The sequence below is a fragment of the Parus major genome, chromosome 5, assembly GCF_001522545.3.
Source record: "Parus major isolate Abel chromosome 5, Parus_major1.1, whole genome shotgun sequence".
Lineage (NCBI taxonomy): Eukaryota > Metazoa > Chordata > Aves > Passeriformes > Paridae > Parus > Parus major.
The window spans coordinates 58,451,827-58,472,089 of record NC_031774.1 but is presented as its reverse complement, the minus strand read 5'-3'; the positions used below and the strand labels follow the sequence as shown (position 1 = coordinate 58,472,089).

The window sequence follows — 20,263 nt, the reverse complement described above, 5'->3', positions numbered from 1 at the left end:
CTTATGGCTACCAACCAAAGCACGGCCGTGTATTTACAGTAACATCCAAATCGCTTTGGCCAAGTAGCAAATACCGCTGCACATCCTTAAAAACGACGCAGGGGAAAGGTTGACTCAACGCGGCCTTCATGGTGGAGCGACGATGAGGAGTTAAATACAGGGGATAATGTAGGGCTGAGGAGAAGGGAGCAGCTCTGGATCAGGGAAGGGAACCTTAAAAATCATCCAGTTCCAAACTCCTGACCTCGAGAGGGAAGCCTCCATTAGACCAGGCTGCTCCAAGCCCTGTCCAACCTGGCCTTGGTTGAGCAGCTTGTGCCAGGGCCTCACCACCTCCTTCTGACTAAAGAACCTTTTCCTGATAACTAATATTTCCTAATATGAACCTACTCTGTTTGAAGCCATTCCATCTTCTGTCTGTAGTGAGAAACACCAGGCCGTTAGAGTCCACAGAAGCCAGAATAACTTCAGCAATATCCCCATATCCCCCTTCCCAAAAGAAATGCAACTGCAACAAAACATTGTCCAACTTTTTTTTTTTTTTAAAGAACAATTCCCAGCCTATATTTCTCCCCATCCCAGTGTTATCAAACACTAAGCAGGAACAGCACTGTAGAGGTACAATCAAGATTGTTGTTTTTAAGACAAGGGTTACCATAGCAAACATTAACTTAATCAGTGAAAAGGCACAGAGCCCATTTCTTATCTCTAAGGCTTTATCCGTGCTTCTAAACAGCACTAATTTTACCACTGAAACCATGTGGCAAGCTCTTAACCAAAATGTGATTCCTTGAAGAGGGCTCATCTTAGATAAACATTTTTCCCCCACCAACACCTCAGTGAAACCAGGTGTTTTCACTTACAAAAGATTTTTGTCACTGAAGCTCATCAGCTGCGGTGCAAATAAAAGTCCAGCCCATGGCTGTGGAAAGTCTCCAGTGTTAGAAAGCAAACAGAAAAGTAAGCCTGTGTTTACAATTGACTTGAGTGTGGAAATCCACAGTTTGACAGAGAAACCGATAACAGCTGAGACCAGCTTATCATGAGGAAGTGCACAAAGTTTTTCTAACTCTTTTCCAGAGAAGCAGGGAGATAGATATAAAAACACTTGTGAGAGACACATAACAGATACCAATTTTGAAGTCACACCCTCGCCGAATCAGAAATAAACTGTTGTGGCAGCAACTAAGCCCAGCAAGACCCTGTTCTGACTTGAGCCATAGCCCATCCCGAGTATTTCCAGTAAGGACAGAGCAGGATTTTGGCCTGGGTTACACTTAAGTCATCTAAGAGCAGCCTCTAGTGGTGTTTCCAGACAGGTACCACACCTTCAGGAGGGAAGAACACAACACAGACTGTTCTGGCTTGCTTCCAGGGGCTTTCCAGAACAGCCGTGGGATCGGCTTTGCACTGTTCCTGCTCCCAGAACCACTCTGAGCAAGACACCTTGAAAAGAAAGGCTTGAGTTCAAACCAAATACAGGAAGCCTCATTGTTTTTGCTCAAAAATTACCAAATGTACTGCCATTGGCTGAATTCTGCTTAAATAATACAGATAATTAAGTCACAAGTGTCCAAGACTTTTTGTATTTTCCTCAAGTCCATTTTTAACAAAGTTCCAAACCAGCGTGGTTTTGTCTGCACCAAACTCCCATGATCTAAGGGTATTTCAGTAATACAAGTGGGTACCATTTAGTTAACATCTAACTTGTCCTGTGTCAAATTAGATAATTTAATTAGTTACCCTCCACCTACAGATTTTTCTAGGTATATTCCAGGAGTCAGGAGCTGCAATGTCTTCTCTGTGAAAGAAAATCCTGCACCATCACACACAAGAGTTTACCCAGCCAGTGGGATCAGAGTGATTCAGTACATGTCTTCTAAACACCAAAATTAACTCATGGAGGATTTTGTAAGCCATGTTATAGACAATAATATATGTTGAGCTTAAAAACATGAAGCTACAACACTGCAGGAGCATTTCAGGACACTTAAAGTTGAGGATTTTCATTAAGCCAGTTTGAAGTGCAGTGTGGATTCACCTGTTCAACAGGAGAGAGACACATGGCTCCTATTACAAAATATTTTTAAGTGCTACCTTAATATACATCCTATTAAAAGTGTGTTCACTTATCAAGTTCTGTAACTTGACAAGAGTTGTCTGAACTCAGATGGATTACAGACAAATAATCTGAAAGAAAAGAACATTTCACAAGCTATAGAAAGGCATCAGCATATGTGGCATTTGGAAATGAATAATTTGCTTAATAAACCCCACAAATGGGTCCAGGAATCCCCTTGGCTTCTGTTCCATGCACAGCAGCACAAACCCAGGTGTTATTCTGGATTCCTCTGTGAGCTGTGTCATGATGGTTTCTTGAAACCTCTTAAGATGGGGTAGATGTTCTCAAATGCTTCATAGATTTCAGAACGGTCTTTTGCTCCTAAATAAACATTTAAGGAAAAAAACAAAACAAAGACAAAACAACCCATGAATTATCAGTGCTCAGAGTAACTGAACGCAGTTTAAACCCAGCAGGATTACAAACCATGAAGAAACCCAGGGGATTGAAAGCACCTTAGTAATAAATGCAGAATTTTCATCTGCCACCTCAAAGAACAATTTCTAGCTTGCTTAGCTTTAAGACTAGTTTTGTTTAATCTGTGGAAGCAAAACAGCATTTTTTTGCTCTTGACAGGTGCAAAATACTGGCTTTGAAGAAGGAAAAAAAGCAACTGAGCACCACCATGGTGTTATATGCTTAAGCATAACAGCTCTGCCTGTTCATAAGGTGAAGGGAAAGGTAGAAACAAGAAGTGAAAGGTCTTTATTTCATACTGAGAGTTGTTCCACAGTTTGAGAACTCCCCAGCTCTGAGAAGCAATTTTAATTTTAAGCTGTGTGTTAAGACACCTTTGATTTCAAATCCCTTTCTGTGGTATTGTAAACAAATCTTTAATACCAAGTCTTACACACAAACTGCATTGCAGTAGGAACATTCCCTTCCAGAAACACTGTTCATGCTGGTCCAACAAACATCAGCTACAAGAAAACTGCATTTAAATGAACTTAAAGGAATTAAGCCCTACTCAAGTTGAATGTGTAAATCTTTTCTCATGTCCTCACTTGGACATAAATAATTAATCTGCCTTATCACAACTTTTACTTTCAAAAGTAAAGTTACATTCTTGATTAGGGAAAAAAAAATTCCTCAAAGCTCAGAGAATTCAGTTTTATCATCACAGTTGGGCCCAGTACTCAGAGAAAAGGACTGAGTGTGCAGCAGGCCCTGAAGCAAGGGCATTACAATTAGTGTACCCCAAAAAATGCAAGCATCAATGGAATGGAACTGACCGGTATGATTTTACTAAGGCCTAAGAAAATGGGGGACATTGGAGAGGGAAGAATTTAAGCTTTGTCCTGAGTGCCCCATCCTTCAGTTCACTGAACTCATTCCTGATTTATGGTTGTGAGAATCTCTGGCTAAGGCAGGCAGCACTTCTCTTGCCTTCTACATGTCTCAAAGCTGTGTTGTGAATATGAATACTGCATTCAGAGCTTCTGGGGACAAGCATCATCTACCTTTCAGTACATCTGAATAGGAGCAGTTTCATGAGCTTCACAAAAAGGATGTGCCAAGAGCTCAGGAATTCACCTTTTTTGACCTGGGATCTGAGATACAGGTATCTGCTGAGCACACTGACTCAGCAAGGCTTTTGCCTCATGTTTTTTTTCCAAACAGCCTGGAACAAGCTCTTAGATCTCCACCCTTTCCTCTGATAATCCCTACTAAATGTTGTCAGTGAAGTGTTTTAAGAAGTTTGTTTCCTGTCCAAGCAATTCTAAATTGCTTATTGTGAGGTTCCTATTTAAGTGCCTGAGTAGTTGCTGGCATGTCAGCATCCTGTTGGCATCCTCTGCTCTGGCATGTGGCATCAGGCTTTGAATGAAAAAAAAATACTTAACATGGAAATCTGAGACTCTATATATGAAACATGACAAGATTCCAGTGCAACAACACTGATGGTATCTGCAGAAAACACAGATAAGATGCAGCAGCCATTAGAAAGATCCCTGAGTGGCTTTGCTGTGGCAGGATACTGATTTTTAGTTAATGTTTAATTTAAATGCTCTCTCAGAAAGTGAAGCAGTGGGCTACAGATATAGAGAGGCACCACTTACCAGTCAGTACAACTTTTCCAGACACAAAGATAAGCAGCACTATCCTTGGTTTGACCATCCTGTAAACCAGGCCAGGGAATAGTTCAGGTTCATAGCTGTTCAAAGCAAGCAGGTAAGATTAGCAAAATGCAAATGCTGTTTCAGTGTTGTATAAACAAAGTATAAATAAATAAATAAAGTATAAATGAAGTACTTTTTAGTTATAGTAACAACAGGGTAATTAACCACACAGGTTTTATCTAGCTGCCCTGAGAAAGGCAGGCCGGGTTTTGGACATCTTGAAGGGAAACCTGTTAAACCCAGCTGGAGTTGGTGAGGGATCTCCATGATGTCTTCTAAAGACTTGTGAGCCACTTCTCATTTGTCATAGCATTGGAACCTTTATTACAATCTTCAAACAGTCCTCAAGTCATGGAATGGCCCTTAAAAATCACCCAGTTCCACCTCCTGCTGAGGGCAGGGACACCTTCCACTATCCCAGGTTGTTCCAAGCCCCATCCAGCCTGGCCTAGGACACTTCCAGGGATCCAGGGGCAGCCACAGCTTCTCTGGGCACCCTGTGCCAGGGCATCCCCACCCTCACAGTAAATCCTTCCTCAGTCTGCTGAGAGCCCTTATCAGGAAGCATCTTGTGCAACTTAGACAAGATAACAGCCAACATAAATATTTAATGTATATCTAATTCCTAAATTAAATGGAAACTATTAGATGCAGTGCTAATAGAAGACAACTGAATTTTGGTTTTGTCAGTGCTGAAATCATCCTTTCCTGATGGCAATATCTAGTTTTGGACAAACTGATCTCACAGGCACAACATGCCCATCACTCAGCTACAGCTTTACTTTCAATTCTTGGCTAAAGAACATCCAAACAGAACCAAAACAATATCCCAGAAAAACACAATATACCTGCAATTCTGTATTTTGCAAATGCAGTTTGGCTTCATGTCTGAAGGCTGGAAATCCTTGCAGACAGGAATCTGCTTTGCTGGGGGTTAAGAGGCCACCTTGGTACTAAAATCCAGAGTGGAGCCAAGGCATGGACCAGGCTCCAGTAGCTGCAGACCCTGCTGCAGGGTGCACAGGGCTGTACCTGATTTCCTCATACCTGCTGAACTGCTGGTGGGTGAGAACCAAGCCTTCCAGCCGGATGGGGAACCTCACATCACAGCTCCCCACCATATTCTGGATCTTGAAGTCCAAGAACTTGGCAGGGAAGCCAAGCTTCTGCACCACCCGTGCGTATTTCCTGGCTGCCAGCCTTGACTGCTCTTCACTAAAGGAAGAAACCTTTATTGTAATCTCCAAACAACCCTCAAATCTCAGAATCCCAGAATGGTTGGGGCTGGAAGGGACCTTAAAGCCCATCTTGTTCCACCTCCTTCCATGGGTAGGGACACCTTCCACTATTCCAGGGTGCTCTATGCCCCATCCAACCTGGCCTGGAACACTTCCAGGGATGGGGCTTTCACTGAAGGAAGAGCAAAGGAGAAAAAAATCAACTTTTCTTAGTGCTCTCCCTAAACACCAACAAGGTGGCATTCAGTTTATAGCCACCACTGTGCTAATCTGCACTCCAGAAAAAGATATTCTGCTGCTCAGAATAGCAAGGTTCCATCCCCAGAACAGCTGCAGGGAGCTATAAGGAGTAAGGCACTTGTTCATTCACCTTCCTGTGGTCTGGTGGAACCCACTGGAGAGGTTTCATCACTCAGAGGTTCCCCTTTTGAGAAGTTTTCAGTTCCTCAGAACAGCTTCTCAGTGCTGATCCAGGAGTTAGACTGCAGGCACCAGTACAGCACCACCCCAGGTAGGTGACTAGGGGCTGGGGAAGAGGTCTCTTTAGCATAAGTTAATTCTAATTGACTGTTTTGGGATATAAAAACCAAGGAAATCTCTGCTGGACTTCAGGATAAAAAGATTCAGAGTACAGAAATAAACTTTTGCTTTCCCCAATTCCCATTTCTTCTAGAGACAGATGTGTTGACTCTTGAACACAGACACTGAAGAGAGACTTGACAGACACAAGCTATGTCCTAAACACTTTAAAATCAGTGAGAAATGCAAAAAATCCCTTAATTTCTGGGAATTTTAGCAGCTTTTCTACCAATGTCTGCTTAGCTCAATCTAAATTCAGAGACAGAAGTACACAGCTCAGAAATTGCTAAGGTGCCATCATGAAGAAAGCAAGATTTTCAATATCAGTGGTTCACTTTTTCTTGCAATTAGTCCTTTGTTAGATATTTTAAACAAGACTTTTGCATATATTCTGATGGAGAATGTTTGATAGTTGCAAGACCCAGGCCTTTAGAGGGAAGGGAAAAAACAGAAAAATACCTCTTTGCTCCTGTGCAGACCATTTTTCCTGAACTGAAGATGAGGGCTGTTGTTCGTGGTTCCCTGATTCTCATGATCACAGCAGCAAACCTCTACAAATTCAAAGGAGGACTGAAATTTCTGTTCAGCCTTGCAACAATTAACACTTTCAAAGTTTATCACAACACATATTTGCTTTTTAAGTGTTTCTTTACCACCCTAAAGTTATTTTCCACCCACCTAGGAGCAGGAGTGTTAAGACCACAGTCATGGGACCATTGGGTTCCATCAGCACTGGGAAAGGGAAGTGAGGGTAAAGCTTTGAGTCCAGGATTTACCTTTGGGTTGTACTCTGCATTTCTGGCATGCAGAGCTATGTTCTTCAGATCCAGTTTACAAGCCAAGTTTACGGTTGACACGATATTCCTGAGGAATGAGGGAGGAATTTTCTCCTTGCAAAACCCAGGCACTGCAGAGCCACCCCCCAGCAGCACTGGCTTAACGTGGAGTCACATTCCAATTAATAATTGCCATCAACTGATTTCCTGCCTGTCTCTTCTCCACTCTAGCTTTAAGCTGCTTCTGGCAAAACTTAAGTAATTCAATCCCAAAAGTGCACTTTGAGATAGAACAAGGCATGAAATTATTAGCCTCTGAATTATAAGTTTGTGCGTCTTCCAAAACCTGTGTCACTGAAGTATTTCACAGCTTTGGATTGAACCATTATTGACCTAAGGTAGGTATGGATGGGTCATTTTCTACAAGTATAAACTACTCCAGAGTTGCTCTATCCTAGACAGGACAGCACCTTTTAATGAGGGCCAGAGTTTCTCACAGACTGTTCTGTTTCTCTTGAAAAAGCAAAGTGACATCTTTAAGCCCCTGGAGTCTGTTGTCATCCTTCACATTCTCCTTCCTGGAAGAAATCCTCCTAGTCAAGTACCGTCATATTTTAATCCAATATTGGTAATTAATTTTCTCCACCTCTCCCCTTCAAGAGGAACAACTGTTCCTGTGAGTTTTTTGGCTTATTTAAGACTGAGCCGTGCTTGCTACATTCTCCAAGTGAAAAGTCAGAGCAACACCTTGCAGTTTAAGCCAAACTCTGACTATGGTGTGTGCTACATAAATAATACATAACTTACTGTAGCTGAGGGACTATTCCAGAACTTTCTGAAGGAGATATTGCTGGGGTCATCGGAGTCATTGGAGTCATGGGAGGACACACGCCAGGTGCCTCAGGAGATGGCTGAGCTGTGTCTGGATGTGACAAACTGCTTTCATCCATGAAAACACCACTGTCCTCATTACTTGTTGGTGACCCATCAAGCTCTTTTTGTGTTTCGTGACCATCCTCAGAGAGGTTTTGTTCTTTGTTATCTTGGGTAACATCTGGGAGAAAGCTGAGATCCACGGAGGAGAAGTCTGTACAGAGCTCCTTGGAATGACTGAACTGGGAAGCCAACACCCCATCTTCAGCTGTTTGAATTGGAAGTTCTAAATCATAAAGGTTCATAGGAGTGAACAGATGAGGACTAGTGGAGAAGTCATCCTTGAATGAAGAAAAAGTGCCATTAAAGGTCTTGTATTAGAGCAAGACTGTAACTCTGTAACTGGCAGAGTAAATTAAGATTAATCTTCAATGAGGAAGTTTCAGTAATTTTCCCCCAATATATATTTTAACAAAGGCTAGTTTTAAAATGGAAAGTGCTTTGCTTCTCTGTGAGTGTATAAAAATCCAGGTAGCTTGTATAATGCATTTTCCTACCACAGCCCTTGGGCATCCTAGAGAACTCTGGGGACAGCAGAAATTGAGAAATGCAGGTGTAACACTGTCAGTTCAACCCTTCACAGCCACTGTCACCCCCCTCAGCCATGTACACAACCACATTATCACGCTCATGAGTTTTTCCAAGGGAGACAGACAGCATTTTCTGGCTGTCTTTATCTCCCATTCTGTGTATTATTCCATTTCCTCTCTCTGCAGGGGACAGTGTCAGTGTTGTTTTGTGCAACAGAGGGCAGCAGCTCACAGAACCAGCAGCAGCTCATTCCTCAGCTCCTGGAGGCCACCAGCCTGATTGAAGCTATAGATGAGAAGATGGGACTAAAAAAAGCCTCACCACAGTTAGCTGAACCAGCATCCTGCCCTGCACCAAGCACACAACACACCTGCAAGTAAGCTCTTTCATACTAATGGCCTTCTTTGTCAACTATTTATTACTAAAAGCTTTTTAAAAAGCATCATCAGGTCAATGTGGCAAGAGTTTCAGGGTGGGATTTATTCCCTCCTCTCCACTGGTGCATAAGCCTCTTTCTGAAGGGAGTTTCTGCCAACATCCACAGCAGGTGACAGCTTGGACTAAAGAATCCATACAAGAGGTTTTGTGTTTAATCAGGCATTTTTAGGCTCAAGAGCCAGAAGGACTTGAAAAGTCCAAGCACAAATCAGAACAGGGAATGGTGTGTAAGACTGAGGCTCTCAAGTTGGCAGCAGCTGCTTGACTTGGAGCAGGATTTCCAGATCAATGCTTCCCAGCCCTGAGCTAGTGCTGCTCTCTTCTAAGTCAGCTCAGCTGACAGCCCAGCGTGCTCATGGGGAGATCTCTGCTCCTACTTTGCAGTAGATTTACCTGCAGACACTTGGAAAACTCTGGCAAAGTGACAAATCCTCCCAGAGGACCCTCACCAGCCTGAATACAGATGCAATCAGGAAAGCATTGCCAACACCTACATTTAAAATTGCTTTTAAATTACAGAACTCCACAGAAGATCTGGGGGGGGCAGGGTGCTGTTGAATAAGTCTGGGTATTCCTTTACCCTTTAGATAAAAGGGTTAAATATGTAATTAACAGTTACAAATAAAACATTATGGAATCACAAAAATACATCTATTCTAAACAGATATTTTTCAAGTCAGCAGCAAGGGAAGGAAGTCACAGTCTCCACAAAAATTCCAGTGGATGAAGGATTAGATGTTCAGCAGCTCATTAGGGAGGTTTTATATGAACCACAATGTAGAGAAAATGCTACAAAAGCTCCCTTGTGAGCCTACTCACATCATACTACTGGGCATCAAAGAATGAACATAACAATTAAAAAAACACCCACAAACAAACAACCAAAGTCAATTTGTGACATATCTTAAAGAAACTGATAGAGAAATGAGTGGTGCATGAGGCTGGAAGTATCACACAGCTATAGAGTTTCCAAAAAGTAAATTGCCTGGAGCAGGTAGAAACAGAAAGCAAATTTTCCTTTCTGCTCAGGTTTGCACCTAAGAGGTCTGAGGAAAAGCCCTGATAGGGTTAAGCACTGGGGAGTATTTTCTTCATGTCAGACAGATGCTCAGAGGCTGCAAAAGGGGCACAAGACCGTGTTTGCATTGGGCTGGCTGCCAAGGGTTATTGCTATAGACTCTGGGTTAATTAACTTCACTGAAAGCCCCACCAACTACACAGCTTTGGATATCTCCCAGCAGCTCCAGGGAGGAGATTTCACACACAGATCCTGTCTGAAATCCCTCGGTTTGGGGCAGCTTGAGGGGAAACAGCCTTTTCCACTTTCACTGCAGAAATCCCTGCAACTCAGGTAGACACAAATCAAACCCAGCTGCCTTAAGCAACAGACTTAGATTTTTTTTCCCCCTCCCTGCAGTGATATCATACATCTGCTATTATCAAGTGTTCCAGCAAGTCTAAATATAAAAAGCTCATTAAGCATTTGTAAAAGCTGTATTATACCTTACCACATTATATACTTTGTGAGGGCACATTCAGAGGGCTTTACCCACTGGCACAGGACGGTCTCTGGGATTTAAACAGCTTGTGCTAAGCCTGTTTGCTGAGCCGAAAAGTACTTTACAACAGGATGCAAAGAAGTTTTGCTCCCTGAGTAACGATAATGCTCAGCTGTGGAGTCCAACCCTCTCCTAGTCCCTCACCCTGATGTTCCTACAACCACCTGAGATCAGGACGACCATTCCAAATACCGAAATAACAAATTTTTACAGACATTTATCAACCCGAACGAGGAGATGCGAGCCTCGCACCCTCTCAGTGCACACTGCACCAGCACCCGGGCTGACCCTCGCAAGCAGTATCCCACAGCAGGAGTTTAAACACAGCCATATCATCCCTCTTACAGGGAGAAAAAGCTTTAGGGAACTCCTCCGTGCTCCCGGACAGGAGGAATCCCTCGGGACAGAGGAATTTGGGGCTCAGCCCAGCAGGAACGCGGTAACACCGCATTTGAGGCGCGGCTGCGGGGCTGAGTTCAGCGCGGCGTTGGTGGTATAGTGGTGAGCATAGCTGCCTTCCAAGCAGTTGACCCGGGTTCGATTCCCGGCCAACGCAGCTTCCTTTTGCTTAGGTTTATTCTCCTTTTTTCTCCTCACTTTATTTTTTTGCTTTCTCTCCCTTACCTGCCCGCTATAGCTCTCTAGGTACTGCTCCAGCGGGGACTCGCCCTCCATGGGCACAGCCGATAAAAATCCCCAAACCTCGCTCCGGTCCTGCTTTTAATCCCCAGGGTCAGCACCGGGGCCACGTGCGGCTTGTCAGGGAGCAGAGCCCATCGCAGCTGGGAGCTCTGCCCTCATCAGGCAGCCTTGGAGCCTCTCTCCTGGCCGCACAGCCGGCTGAGAGGGTTTGCCCCGTCCTGCAGGACTAGAGAAATCAGGGTGCTCTTCTCGTGTGCTTTACAGCAGCCTAAAGGCACAACCTGTCCCCGAGCTCCTCTGAGCCTGTTTTCCTCTGCAGGGTTGAAGAGAAATGGAGTTGGACCTGTAGTTTAGACCTTGCACGGATGATGCTTTTTAGCAAGTGTCGTGTGCCCCTGAATTTCTCCCACCTGCCTCATTGAGTGCAATGAGGCACATCTGGTCCTTCGAGAAGAGCGGGGAACACATCCCTGTGCCTGCCTGGCTTGGTGGATGTGCTGACTGTCGTGATCACTGCACCTGTTGCTCTGTCAGACGAGACTTTGCTGTCAGATTTGCTTACAAACAGCAAGCTGAGCTGAAGAAACCCTTTGGAAGAAGACGTCAAAGCTCAGACATGCAGCAGGTCTTTGGGAGGTGTTGCCAGGCTCTTCTCACTGCCCCAGAAATGCAAAGGCTTAACTTCGTGCTCTTTATCCAAGGAACAGAGCATGCACGGCTGATGAACATCCTTCCCTCCTCAGCCAGCCTGCTGGGCTCGTTTGTGGTATTTCTGGGACTCACCTTACAAGTGAGTAATAAAAGGTTCCAAATCCTCTCAGCCCCAGAAAAATCCAGCCTCGAGCAGGTTGATTTACATCACACAGCCTGTCCTGGAGCACCCGGGAGGCAAATCAGGCAGCAAAGCAAGGAGAGGACTCAGGGAGGTTGTATTTTGAATTAGGGAGGCTGGTGGAGCTAGCTCGGGTCAGCTCAGGATGGTTAAATCTAAAATGTCCCATTTAGGGCTGGCAGGTGATCGGGGTGCTTGCAGACAGCTCCATAGTCTCATGTTAGAAAAAACAACTATTTTTCCCATGCCAATTTTAAAAAATATTATTTCTCTTTCAAACTGCTTGTGGTTCCACCCACTCCCTTTTTTCCCCCCTCTCCCTTTCTTCTTTTCCTCTCCTTCTCTTTCCCCCCTCATTTTAAATTCCTTTGGGAAGCAGCACCCACCCAGATCCCGGCCTGAGTGGGTCAGGGCAGGGAAGGAGCTGCTGGAGGAGCCCTTCCCCACGTCCCTGAGAGGAGTCGGTGACCGGGTGATCAATCACTGCAGTGCACAGTTCCTGTAATGATGAATTGTCATGAGCCTTAATTAGCAAACTGGTTAATTTTACTTAGAAAGTTGATGATTAGCGCCACAATAAGTGCTTTGTGCATTCTTTGTAAGAGTCATTCAATATCACTCTTCCTTGGGTAACTAATTGGAGAAGACTGTTCCACAGAGCCCTCCTAGCACCTCTCGATCAGCCTCTTCAACATTTCTGCAGCAGGCACTGCTGCTTCACCTGGATGCTGGAATCTCATCAGGGGATGGCACTCATCACAGGAGACTTCCAAAAACCTGGAAGGGACAAGGAGCAAGTCATTAAGGAACCTCTACCTGTTTAATTCATCAGTGCTCTGCACAGCTGCATTCTATTCTAGCATGCCCTAAATGCCTTGCTGTTTGCTTTGAAGTTGGTTAATCTGGTTTGGCTTTATCTTATCTTTTTCAGGAGGCAGTTTCAGAATTAAAAGCTTGTGACTGACAGTGTTCTGCTTTCTGCTCTCCTGAGCTTTATCCTAAACCTTTATAGCTGTAATTGTCTCAGAAGAGTGTAGCTTGCCTCAGGTGTAGCTTCCATCTCCCAGTGCCTGCAGCGTTAAAGCTCTGCCTTTGGAGCACAGAGAAGAGCAACTGAGAGCTGGATCATGTTCCAAAGGAAAAAAAATAAATTCCATATATTATGCACAAGATGTCTCCAAATTCAGCACCTTCTAATTAGTCCAGGAGCCAGCACCCCCCTGTCAACAGCAGAATCCAAGTCTTGTTGCAGAGGTTGTTCCTTCTGTGTGGTTTAGCCTTATTTTGGTCCCTGTGCCTTGATTCCCATCACATCAGGGATGTTAATAGAGTGAGGTGCTGAGGGGCACCCCAAGAGGGTCAGGGAGAGGAGCAGGCGAGCTTCAGTCAAGTCAGTGGGAGCAAAGGATCTGTGTGGAGCTGGAAAAGCTCTCGAGAAATGCCTGCAGCCCGACAGGCAACTCAGAGAGAGATGCTGGAGTGCCTTTGGCCTGCCAAGTTTGATGTGTGCCTTCATCCTCATACTTATCTGTCCCATAATACTCCATTCCAGACCTGGCAGTATCAGCACATACTGGATTTATTGCTAGGGAAGGAAAGAAGTTGCCATGACTACTCATCGAGTAATAGTGAGTAATTTGATTTTTAATTGTGAAATATTTAGCGTCATCATCAGGTTGTGCTGGTGTAAACAGGAACAGAATCAGGTCCATTAGAGTTGGTAGCTGGGTCTAACCTGCCCTGTGTAAATCAGGAGTAAATCTCTGGCAGAAGTGAGGTTACAATGGTTGGAAGTTGAGCCAGAAGCCAGTGTGATTTCCCAGGTTTGCTGGGTGATGGGAAGGGCTGTAACTTCCCATTTACCCCCTGGTGCTGTGTGCCCCTCCCTGGATCAGGTGATGCAGCCCAAATCACACAGTGTAAAGGCTGCCTCTTTGCCCTGGTCAAACTGGGGCTCTCTTATTCCCTGAGCAGGGCAGTAATGGAGGAATTTGATACTTTTTGCAAACATCAGTGGACTCTGAGCATTTATGTGCTAATGCCTGTGCCTGCCATGCTCACTGGCAGAGTCCAGGGTGTGTTGGCTTCCGGATCAGGCAAGAAAATCACTTCTGTCAGATGGGAAAGGGGTAAACTGGCTAGAAAAGAGCCATTTTTTTCTGGCTTCTACAGCTCCATTATGTGCAATGGAGACACTGACTGCCCCCATGTCAGAGAATTGCTGAGAACCAGACCCAGAGAGGATTGCCAAATTCTCCACTGAATGCCAGAGGAAGAAGCACTGTAAGTAGAAGTAATCTGTCTCAACTGAAAGGCTGAATAGTGACTTGAAAACTGTACAGTTAACTTCATTTAATTTTCCTATCTGTGTCAGACAACCAACTGCTTAAAGGAAGGCTTTCTGTGTGTTGTTTGCATAGAAATCCACTCATCCTGTCCCAGCCTCATGTGGGGCAGGGCACAGCAGTCTATTTTTATTTTTCATTCTGTGTTGTATTTAAAACGTGGACAGAAAAGTGGGGAAAGGGATGAGGAGGGTTTTAAACATTGGCTGCCACCTTAATTGCAGCCTAGCAATGAATAGCTGCAGGCTTTCTTGGACAGCTCCTCCGTGAATGTCACACACAAATCCATCTGACACCTGGGGTCAGAAGTATTCTTCCATGCTTTTTGTTAAGTCATCTTTCCCACTCTAGTGCCAAAGGGTCTGGCTAAATTGAATTGCATTTAAATGAGGTGAGTGTGTGATGGATCATCCGAGTGCTGCTGTTTCCCTCCAAGTTTTGTGACAAATCTCTCTAATGCAAACACCGTGTCTCATACCTTGAACTCACTGCTGCAATTAAATGCTGATCCTTTAATCCTTGTCTGGAAAAACAATATAGTAATAGGAGTCCTGCGTGTTTGCACAGGAAAGGAGAGGTGTGCACGCAGCAGATGCTGCCAAGAGCTCTGGTAATTCAGTTTGTAGGGGTCACAGTCACATTGGAGACACCAGCAGTGACATTAGCACGTCCAGACCTTCAGTGCAAGCTCTCCAGGAATTAGAGCATGGACTGTGATGCCTTCGCTGCTGTGTCAGCTGAGCTGTGACACCACCACAGCTTTTATCAACTTATTGTACAAACTAAATGCAAATACAATGAGCCAAAGAAGGGTGGGTGCTGACCAATCACTGAATTCCCCCTAAAATTGGGTTTTGTCTGAATGGTCAGCAAGATATAATGACTGACACTGGAATGAGTCTGCAGGGCACACAGCTCGGTGATTAGTCAGTTCTCATTACCTCTTCCTCCAATTAATGTCAGCAAATCAGTGCTCTTGAATCAACGAGGACCTCAGGAGAAACTAAGCTTCCCCAAAACGCTGCCAGATGTCAGCAGAAGCTCCAATCCCCTCGCCTTGATGGTTCAATACTTTTTACACACATAATTAACTGTTAACACCGTCCTGTTTCTGTCACTCCAGCCCTTCACCCGTGGTGTGCTGATAAATGCTGTTAGTTTTGCTGTGATGGAGGAGTCTGTGCCCAGCTCTGCTGCCTCATGCTCCTGAACTTCATCTTATTTCCATGCTCATCCCAGCCAAGCAGGAACCCAGCCTGAGATCCCTTTTGCTACAGCTTCGTCACTCCCATTTGGATCTTTCTCCTTGTTGTCTTTGCAGTTTCCCTTCAGCAGGTGATGGAATTCGGCTTTCATGGTCAGTCTCTGGAAGTGGAATATGAGTTAATTTTCCCCATACTATCCAAAATACTGTAGGGAATATTTTTATATATTTTTGGTATCTGCAGGTTGTGGAGGAAGCTCACTTGTCACAGTGCCCTTCATTACAAAGGTGTTATTTTTTTCCTCTTTTTTCTTTCCCTGTGACTTGTCAGGAATAATTAAATGCTGTGGTTGCTTTGACCTCTCTTCAATGGGCATTTACCCAACTCATAAATACAAGAGTAGCTCCCCTGAACTCTGTTTCACTCAGGTAGAGTTGTGAAGGTTTGCTCAGTGATGCTCTGAGGAAAATGAGGAACCCAGATGGGCTTGTGTTTGGGAGGATCCCAAGCTGGTTGCTCTCTAAAACCCAAATAGTGTTGCTCAGCTCAATTAAGAATTGCTTATTAATGTTTAAAATACATTCATCCCCAGGTATTTCCACGGTCCTTTTTGCTCCCAAATTGGCAAGGGCAGTGCTGCTGTCCAAAATAAATGAAGTGTGTGAAGACAGTTTAAAGGCATTGAGGAATTTCAGACCTTTTACATCTCATTCGGCTTTCACCTAATTTGTTAATGGGTATGTTTTTCCCTGTGGGAAAATAAAGCTTTTCTCTCTGACATTTGGTAAAGGACCTACTAAACCTTCTTTTGTCCCTTTGGGTAAAATCAGTTGAATTAGCTTTTCTGGTGCCTTTCTGTTTTTCCTAGAGATTCTGTGTTGGTTCTTAACCCTTTCTGCCCCCTAGTTTTGAACAGTATGACAGAAATCCTTAGATACCTTAGAAGTGTAGGTACAATGTGGGCAACTGTGAGTTCACTAGGGAGAGGCTTATTACTATGTAAAAAAAATTTGATATATAGGTGAAGAGAAAAATATTTGCTTATTTTAGGAGTGAACTAAAACAGAAGCTTGCAGAAGGATGCACTGTGAGTTTGTGACATTGCTGGGAATGTTTGGATCTCCAGGGGCACCAGAGAACAGGATGTCTCCTCAGACCTAAGGATTTGTGAATGTTTCCAAGTCTCCAACCACCCTTGGGACACAGGTGTGTGTCACCACCAGGGGTGGCAAACTGGGGACCTTCGTGTGACATCGCTCTAGGCAGGCGGATGCATCCCTTGTGAAGCTTTAGACAAAATACTTTCATATGAAGCTGCTCTGCAGTGGCAACAGCAGCTGGGATGGCTCCTGTGCTCTTTGATTTATCCAGACAGGCTACCAAGGTGTTTGCTGCACGTTTCCTTAGATGTTTGTCACAGGCTGACACACGCCGTTCCCGTGATGCCTCGCACAGCTCAATCAGTGTCCTTCCCTGGCTGGGGGAGGAAAACATGCTGAGCCAGCCTTGCAAGCTGCTCCAGCCATGGGACACCTGATCCTCAGGATGAAAGAGCACGAGGTCTGTCTGACCCTCCATTGCTTTTTTCTCCCCATCTCTCACTTTATATTCTGTTTCATGTCCATCCTGCTACGTTTCAGGTGAACGACAGGTGCTGAGGAGGGACACGTTGTGTTGGTGTTGCAAAGGTTTTTCTTTGCAAAGGAAAACATCTTCATTCCATAGGTATTGATGAAGAAGGGTATTAATTAAAACCTGCCCTAGATTAATGCAGAACAGCATAAATGATGAGCAGGTGCTGTGAATGATGAATGGGAGAAAAGGATTTGGACTGTCACCGTTCCACCACACAGGGAGTGTTTTACAGGAGACAAAGGTGTTTACTGTGTCATTTCTGCATTTGCTTTACATAACAAAAACCATCATGTGCCCACTCTTAAAAAAATCATCTTCTGCTAGGATGCTACCAAGAAAGAAGACAATTAGGAACTTGCCTTGAAATAGCACTCTTATGGGAATTCAAAGCATGGTTATTATTGTGCTGCTTGGAAAGCTGCTTTTCTGTCCAGCTTCCCTGTGATCCCTTTAGCTCTATCTGATACCAAAGGCTTGAGATCTCCAGATTAGAAATTAAATTCCACCTCTGTGGCCCAGACCTGATGACCTGCTGGAGTCACAGCAAATAGGTTTTATTTTACAGTGAGAGCTTCCAGCTAAAGCTGTTGCTTTTTGGACAAAGTCAAACTTATTTGGAAAAAGAAAAAAGATAATTAAAGGCATGCAATGCAGGTGTAGGAATAATAATTGACTTGAAATTGAGTAGGGATTATCCAGAGTGATGGCAAGCCCTGATCTTGCAGGGATTTAGGTATTTGTTTTGTTCTGCTGGCATGTGTGAGTACACAGGACAGTCGGGAGGGCTCTGTCCTGGGGGATTTAGGGGAGGCTGTGGCATGGCCAGGAGCTGTGCAGTTGGGACAGCTGGGTGGGATGCAGCACTTAGAGCATCAGGCAGCAATTCCTGCTGCTGAGCTGGGTATAAACCACAGCATTTCAGGGGTGGACAGGTGTGCTTTGGGTGTCTGGTACAGGAACAGCAGCCTGGGGAGGGCAGGAGAGGGATTTTCACATTGAGATTTCTGTTTTATTTTGCATATGTAAGAACTGGCAGTGAGTGGTGTCAGGCCTGTGTTGGGAGGTGGGGACTGAGGAGCCTCAAGGGAAACTGGCAGAAATCATGATTTAAGTGTGATCACTGTGAAGTTGTCAGTCACTGAGATGGGTATTCAGCTATCTGGGGTCCTCTAATTGTGCTGCTCACAGTTGGTCATATTTTGAATGTGATAAGATTGAACAGTACAGTTTTAAACCAAATTTTGGACTTTTCTGTGCTCTGTTAAAATGATGAAATCTAGAAATGGAAGGTGAATGTAGTTTATAATTTTTTTTTTTCCAGTGAGCTTTGAAACAGTTTCAAACAATTAGCTGGATTTGCAGCAGCACAAAATGTGACCATCTCAATTTAATTAACACCATGTCTACATTGTGATAATGGGGGGATTCTGTGGAGACTGGTAGTAGCCCAATGGATTTTTATCCTGCTCACATACAATGTCATGGTTTAGATTGTTGTTTTTTTATTACAAGCTTTTACTCTCCTTGCAAGAGTTTCCAGTGTCATTTCTGCTGACAGATGCTGCTTAGGACAGATTTATTTTTATTCCCTTAAAGTTGAATTGGATCAAACATCTTTTTCCATATAGCTCAAGTTTCCACAATGGAATTACTCCTAGCTGACTACTCTGAGAAGAAAATTGTAGTAATTTTTGTGACCTTCTTTAGCAGCAATTGAAATGTTTTTTGGCACGTGTGCCTATAATCTATTAATTTCCACTTCCTGTCAATTGCAGAGATTCATGATTATAAATAGTATGAAAAATTTTAATGCAAATAGAGAGAGAGAAAATCCAGCATTTGGTATTTTTTTTTTTTCCTAGTTGGATTCAGTGAGGTGTTGAAACATGCAGGGCGTTTGTTTCAGGCTTTGATAAAGATCTCTCACATTCTTATATAAAATGCTAAATTAACAATAATCAGCCCCCACGACTTACAGCCCTGCTCAGCACATAGCTTGCCTTTCTCTCGGGCTTCCTCTGAATCCACAGATCTGAGGGCTTTTTCCCTGTGATCTGAGAAAGCAAAATTCCTGACAAAACTAATGACTTGGGGCTCCTGTGGTATTTTAAAACCTTTTCTTTTTCCCCATGAGTGGCTGCCTAATGTGAGTGGGATTTCAGTGGCTGTTTGCATTATTTCCTCCCTGCAGTTGGGACATTCAGCACCATTAGCCTGCCCAGCTGCTCAGCACAGCGGTGGCTCCGGTGAGGTTTTCCACCAGGTTTCCCAATCCACACAGCTGAGATAGTTTATTGCCTTACATTTTGGGTAATGGTATCTGACATGGGATTTTAAAGCATTTTCAGGTCCTTTATGGTGTGATGTTGTGGCACATCACTAAGATGTGAAGGACCAGAGACTTCTGAGCTGGTGGGAAGTAGAATGTTCTCAGCTGGAATCCTTCAGAGCAAGCAGTGACCACCCAGCAAGGAAATCAACTCTGAATCCTGGAACGAGGAAGAGGAGATAGTTCTGAATCAGAGAATACCCTGAGTTGGAAGGGACACACAAGGATCATGAGTTTGACTGCTGGCCCTGCACAGACACCCCAACAATCCCACCCTGTGCCTGAGAGTGGTGTCCAAACACTCCTGGCAGCTGTCCCCATTCCCTGGGGAGCCTGGGCAGTGCCAGCACCCTCTGGGAGAAGAACCTTTCCTGGAATCCAAGCTAAACCTCCCCTGGCACAGCTCCAGCTGTTCCCTCAGGTCCTGTCACTGGTCACAGAGCACAGAGATCGGTGCCTGACCCTTCTGTAGCTGCAGCAGCTGGATTTGCTGGATCTGCTCTTCCATTGCAGCTCCACTCCTGGCAGGAGGGGCAGCTCTGTCCCTCCAACGCCCTTCCCAGGCTTGTGGCTCCAGTCTTTCTGTCGGCAGGACCTTCACCCACTGTCTGTGAGGCAGCAAATCCCATTCCTGGGAAGCTGTGGTTTGCTTCTGATGCCAGCTGGAAAACTCTACTGTGGAAAAAAGTAATGAAACATCTGCAGAATCTGCTGCTGCCGAGCCCTGCTCCTGACCATCACTCCTGGAATGGTTAATATTAGGAAGATTTGGCCTTAAATTTTCACCTTGGAAGCGCAGGGTGGGGATGCTGCCTTTGGCTGGATCATGTGCTGATCTCAGTAGAGGAGTGACTGGCTGGGATGTGCTGAGCCAGGGAAGCTCCAGGATGAAGCAGCAAAACTCTGCCCGGCCAGCTGATGGCCGGTCACACATTGCAAGTGTCCGGCTGCCTCCACACCCCCGCGGCCACCCCTCCAG

The 20,263-nt window shown here is 44.6% G+C and overlaps 1 protein-coding gene and 1 non-coding gene across 2 annotated transcripts; one reads left to right on the top strand and one right to left on the bottom strand.

Moving 5' to 3' along the window:
• Nucleotides 1-750: 750 nt before the first annotated feature.
• TBPL2 (TATA-box binding protein like 2) lies at nucleotides 751-11,082 on the bottom strand. The gene is made up of 7 exons (XM_015631402.3): nucleotides 10,921-11,082; nucleotides 7,643-8,049; nucleotides 6,836-6,923; nucleotides 6,519-6,610; nucleotides 5,290-5,457; nucleotides 4,183-4,277; nucleotides 751-2,443 (listed from the first exon to the last, which is right to left on the bottom strand). The coding sequence occupies exons 1-7, from the start codon at nucleotides 10,969-10,971 to the stop codon at nucleotides 2,364-2,366; spliced, it is 981 nt and encodes a 326-aa protein (XP_015486888.1). The 5' UTR covers nucleotides 10,972-11,082; the 3' UTR covers nucleotides 751-2,363.
• TRNAG-UCC lies at nucleotides 10,781-10,852 on the top strand. The gene has a single exon. It is a non-coding gene; the product is annotated as a tRNA-Gly (tRNA).
• Nucleotides 11,083-20,263: the final 9,181 nt, after the last annotated feature.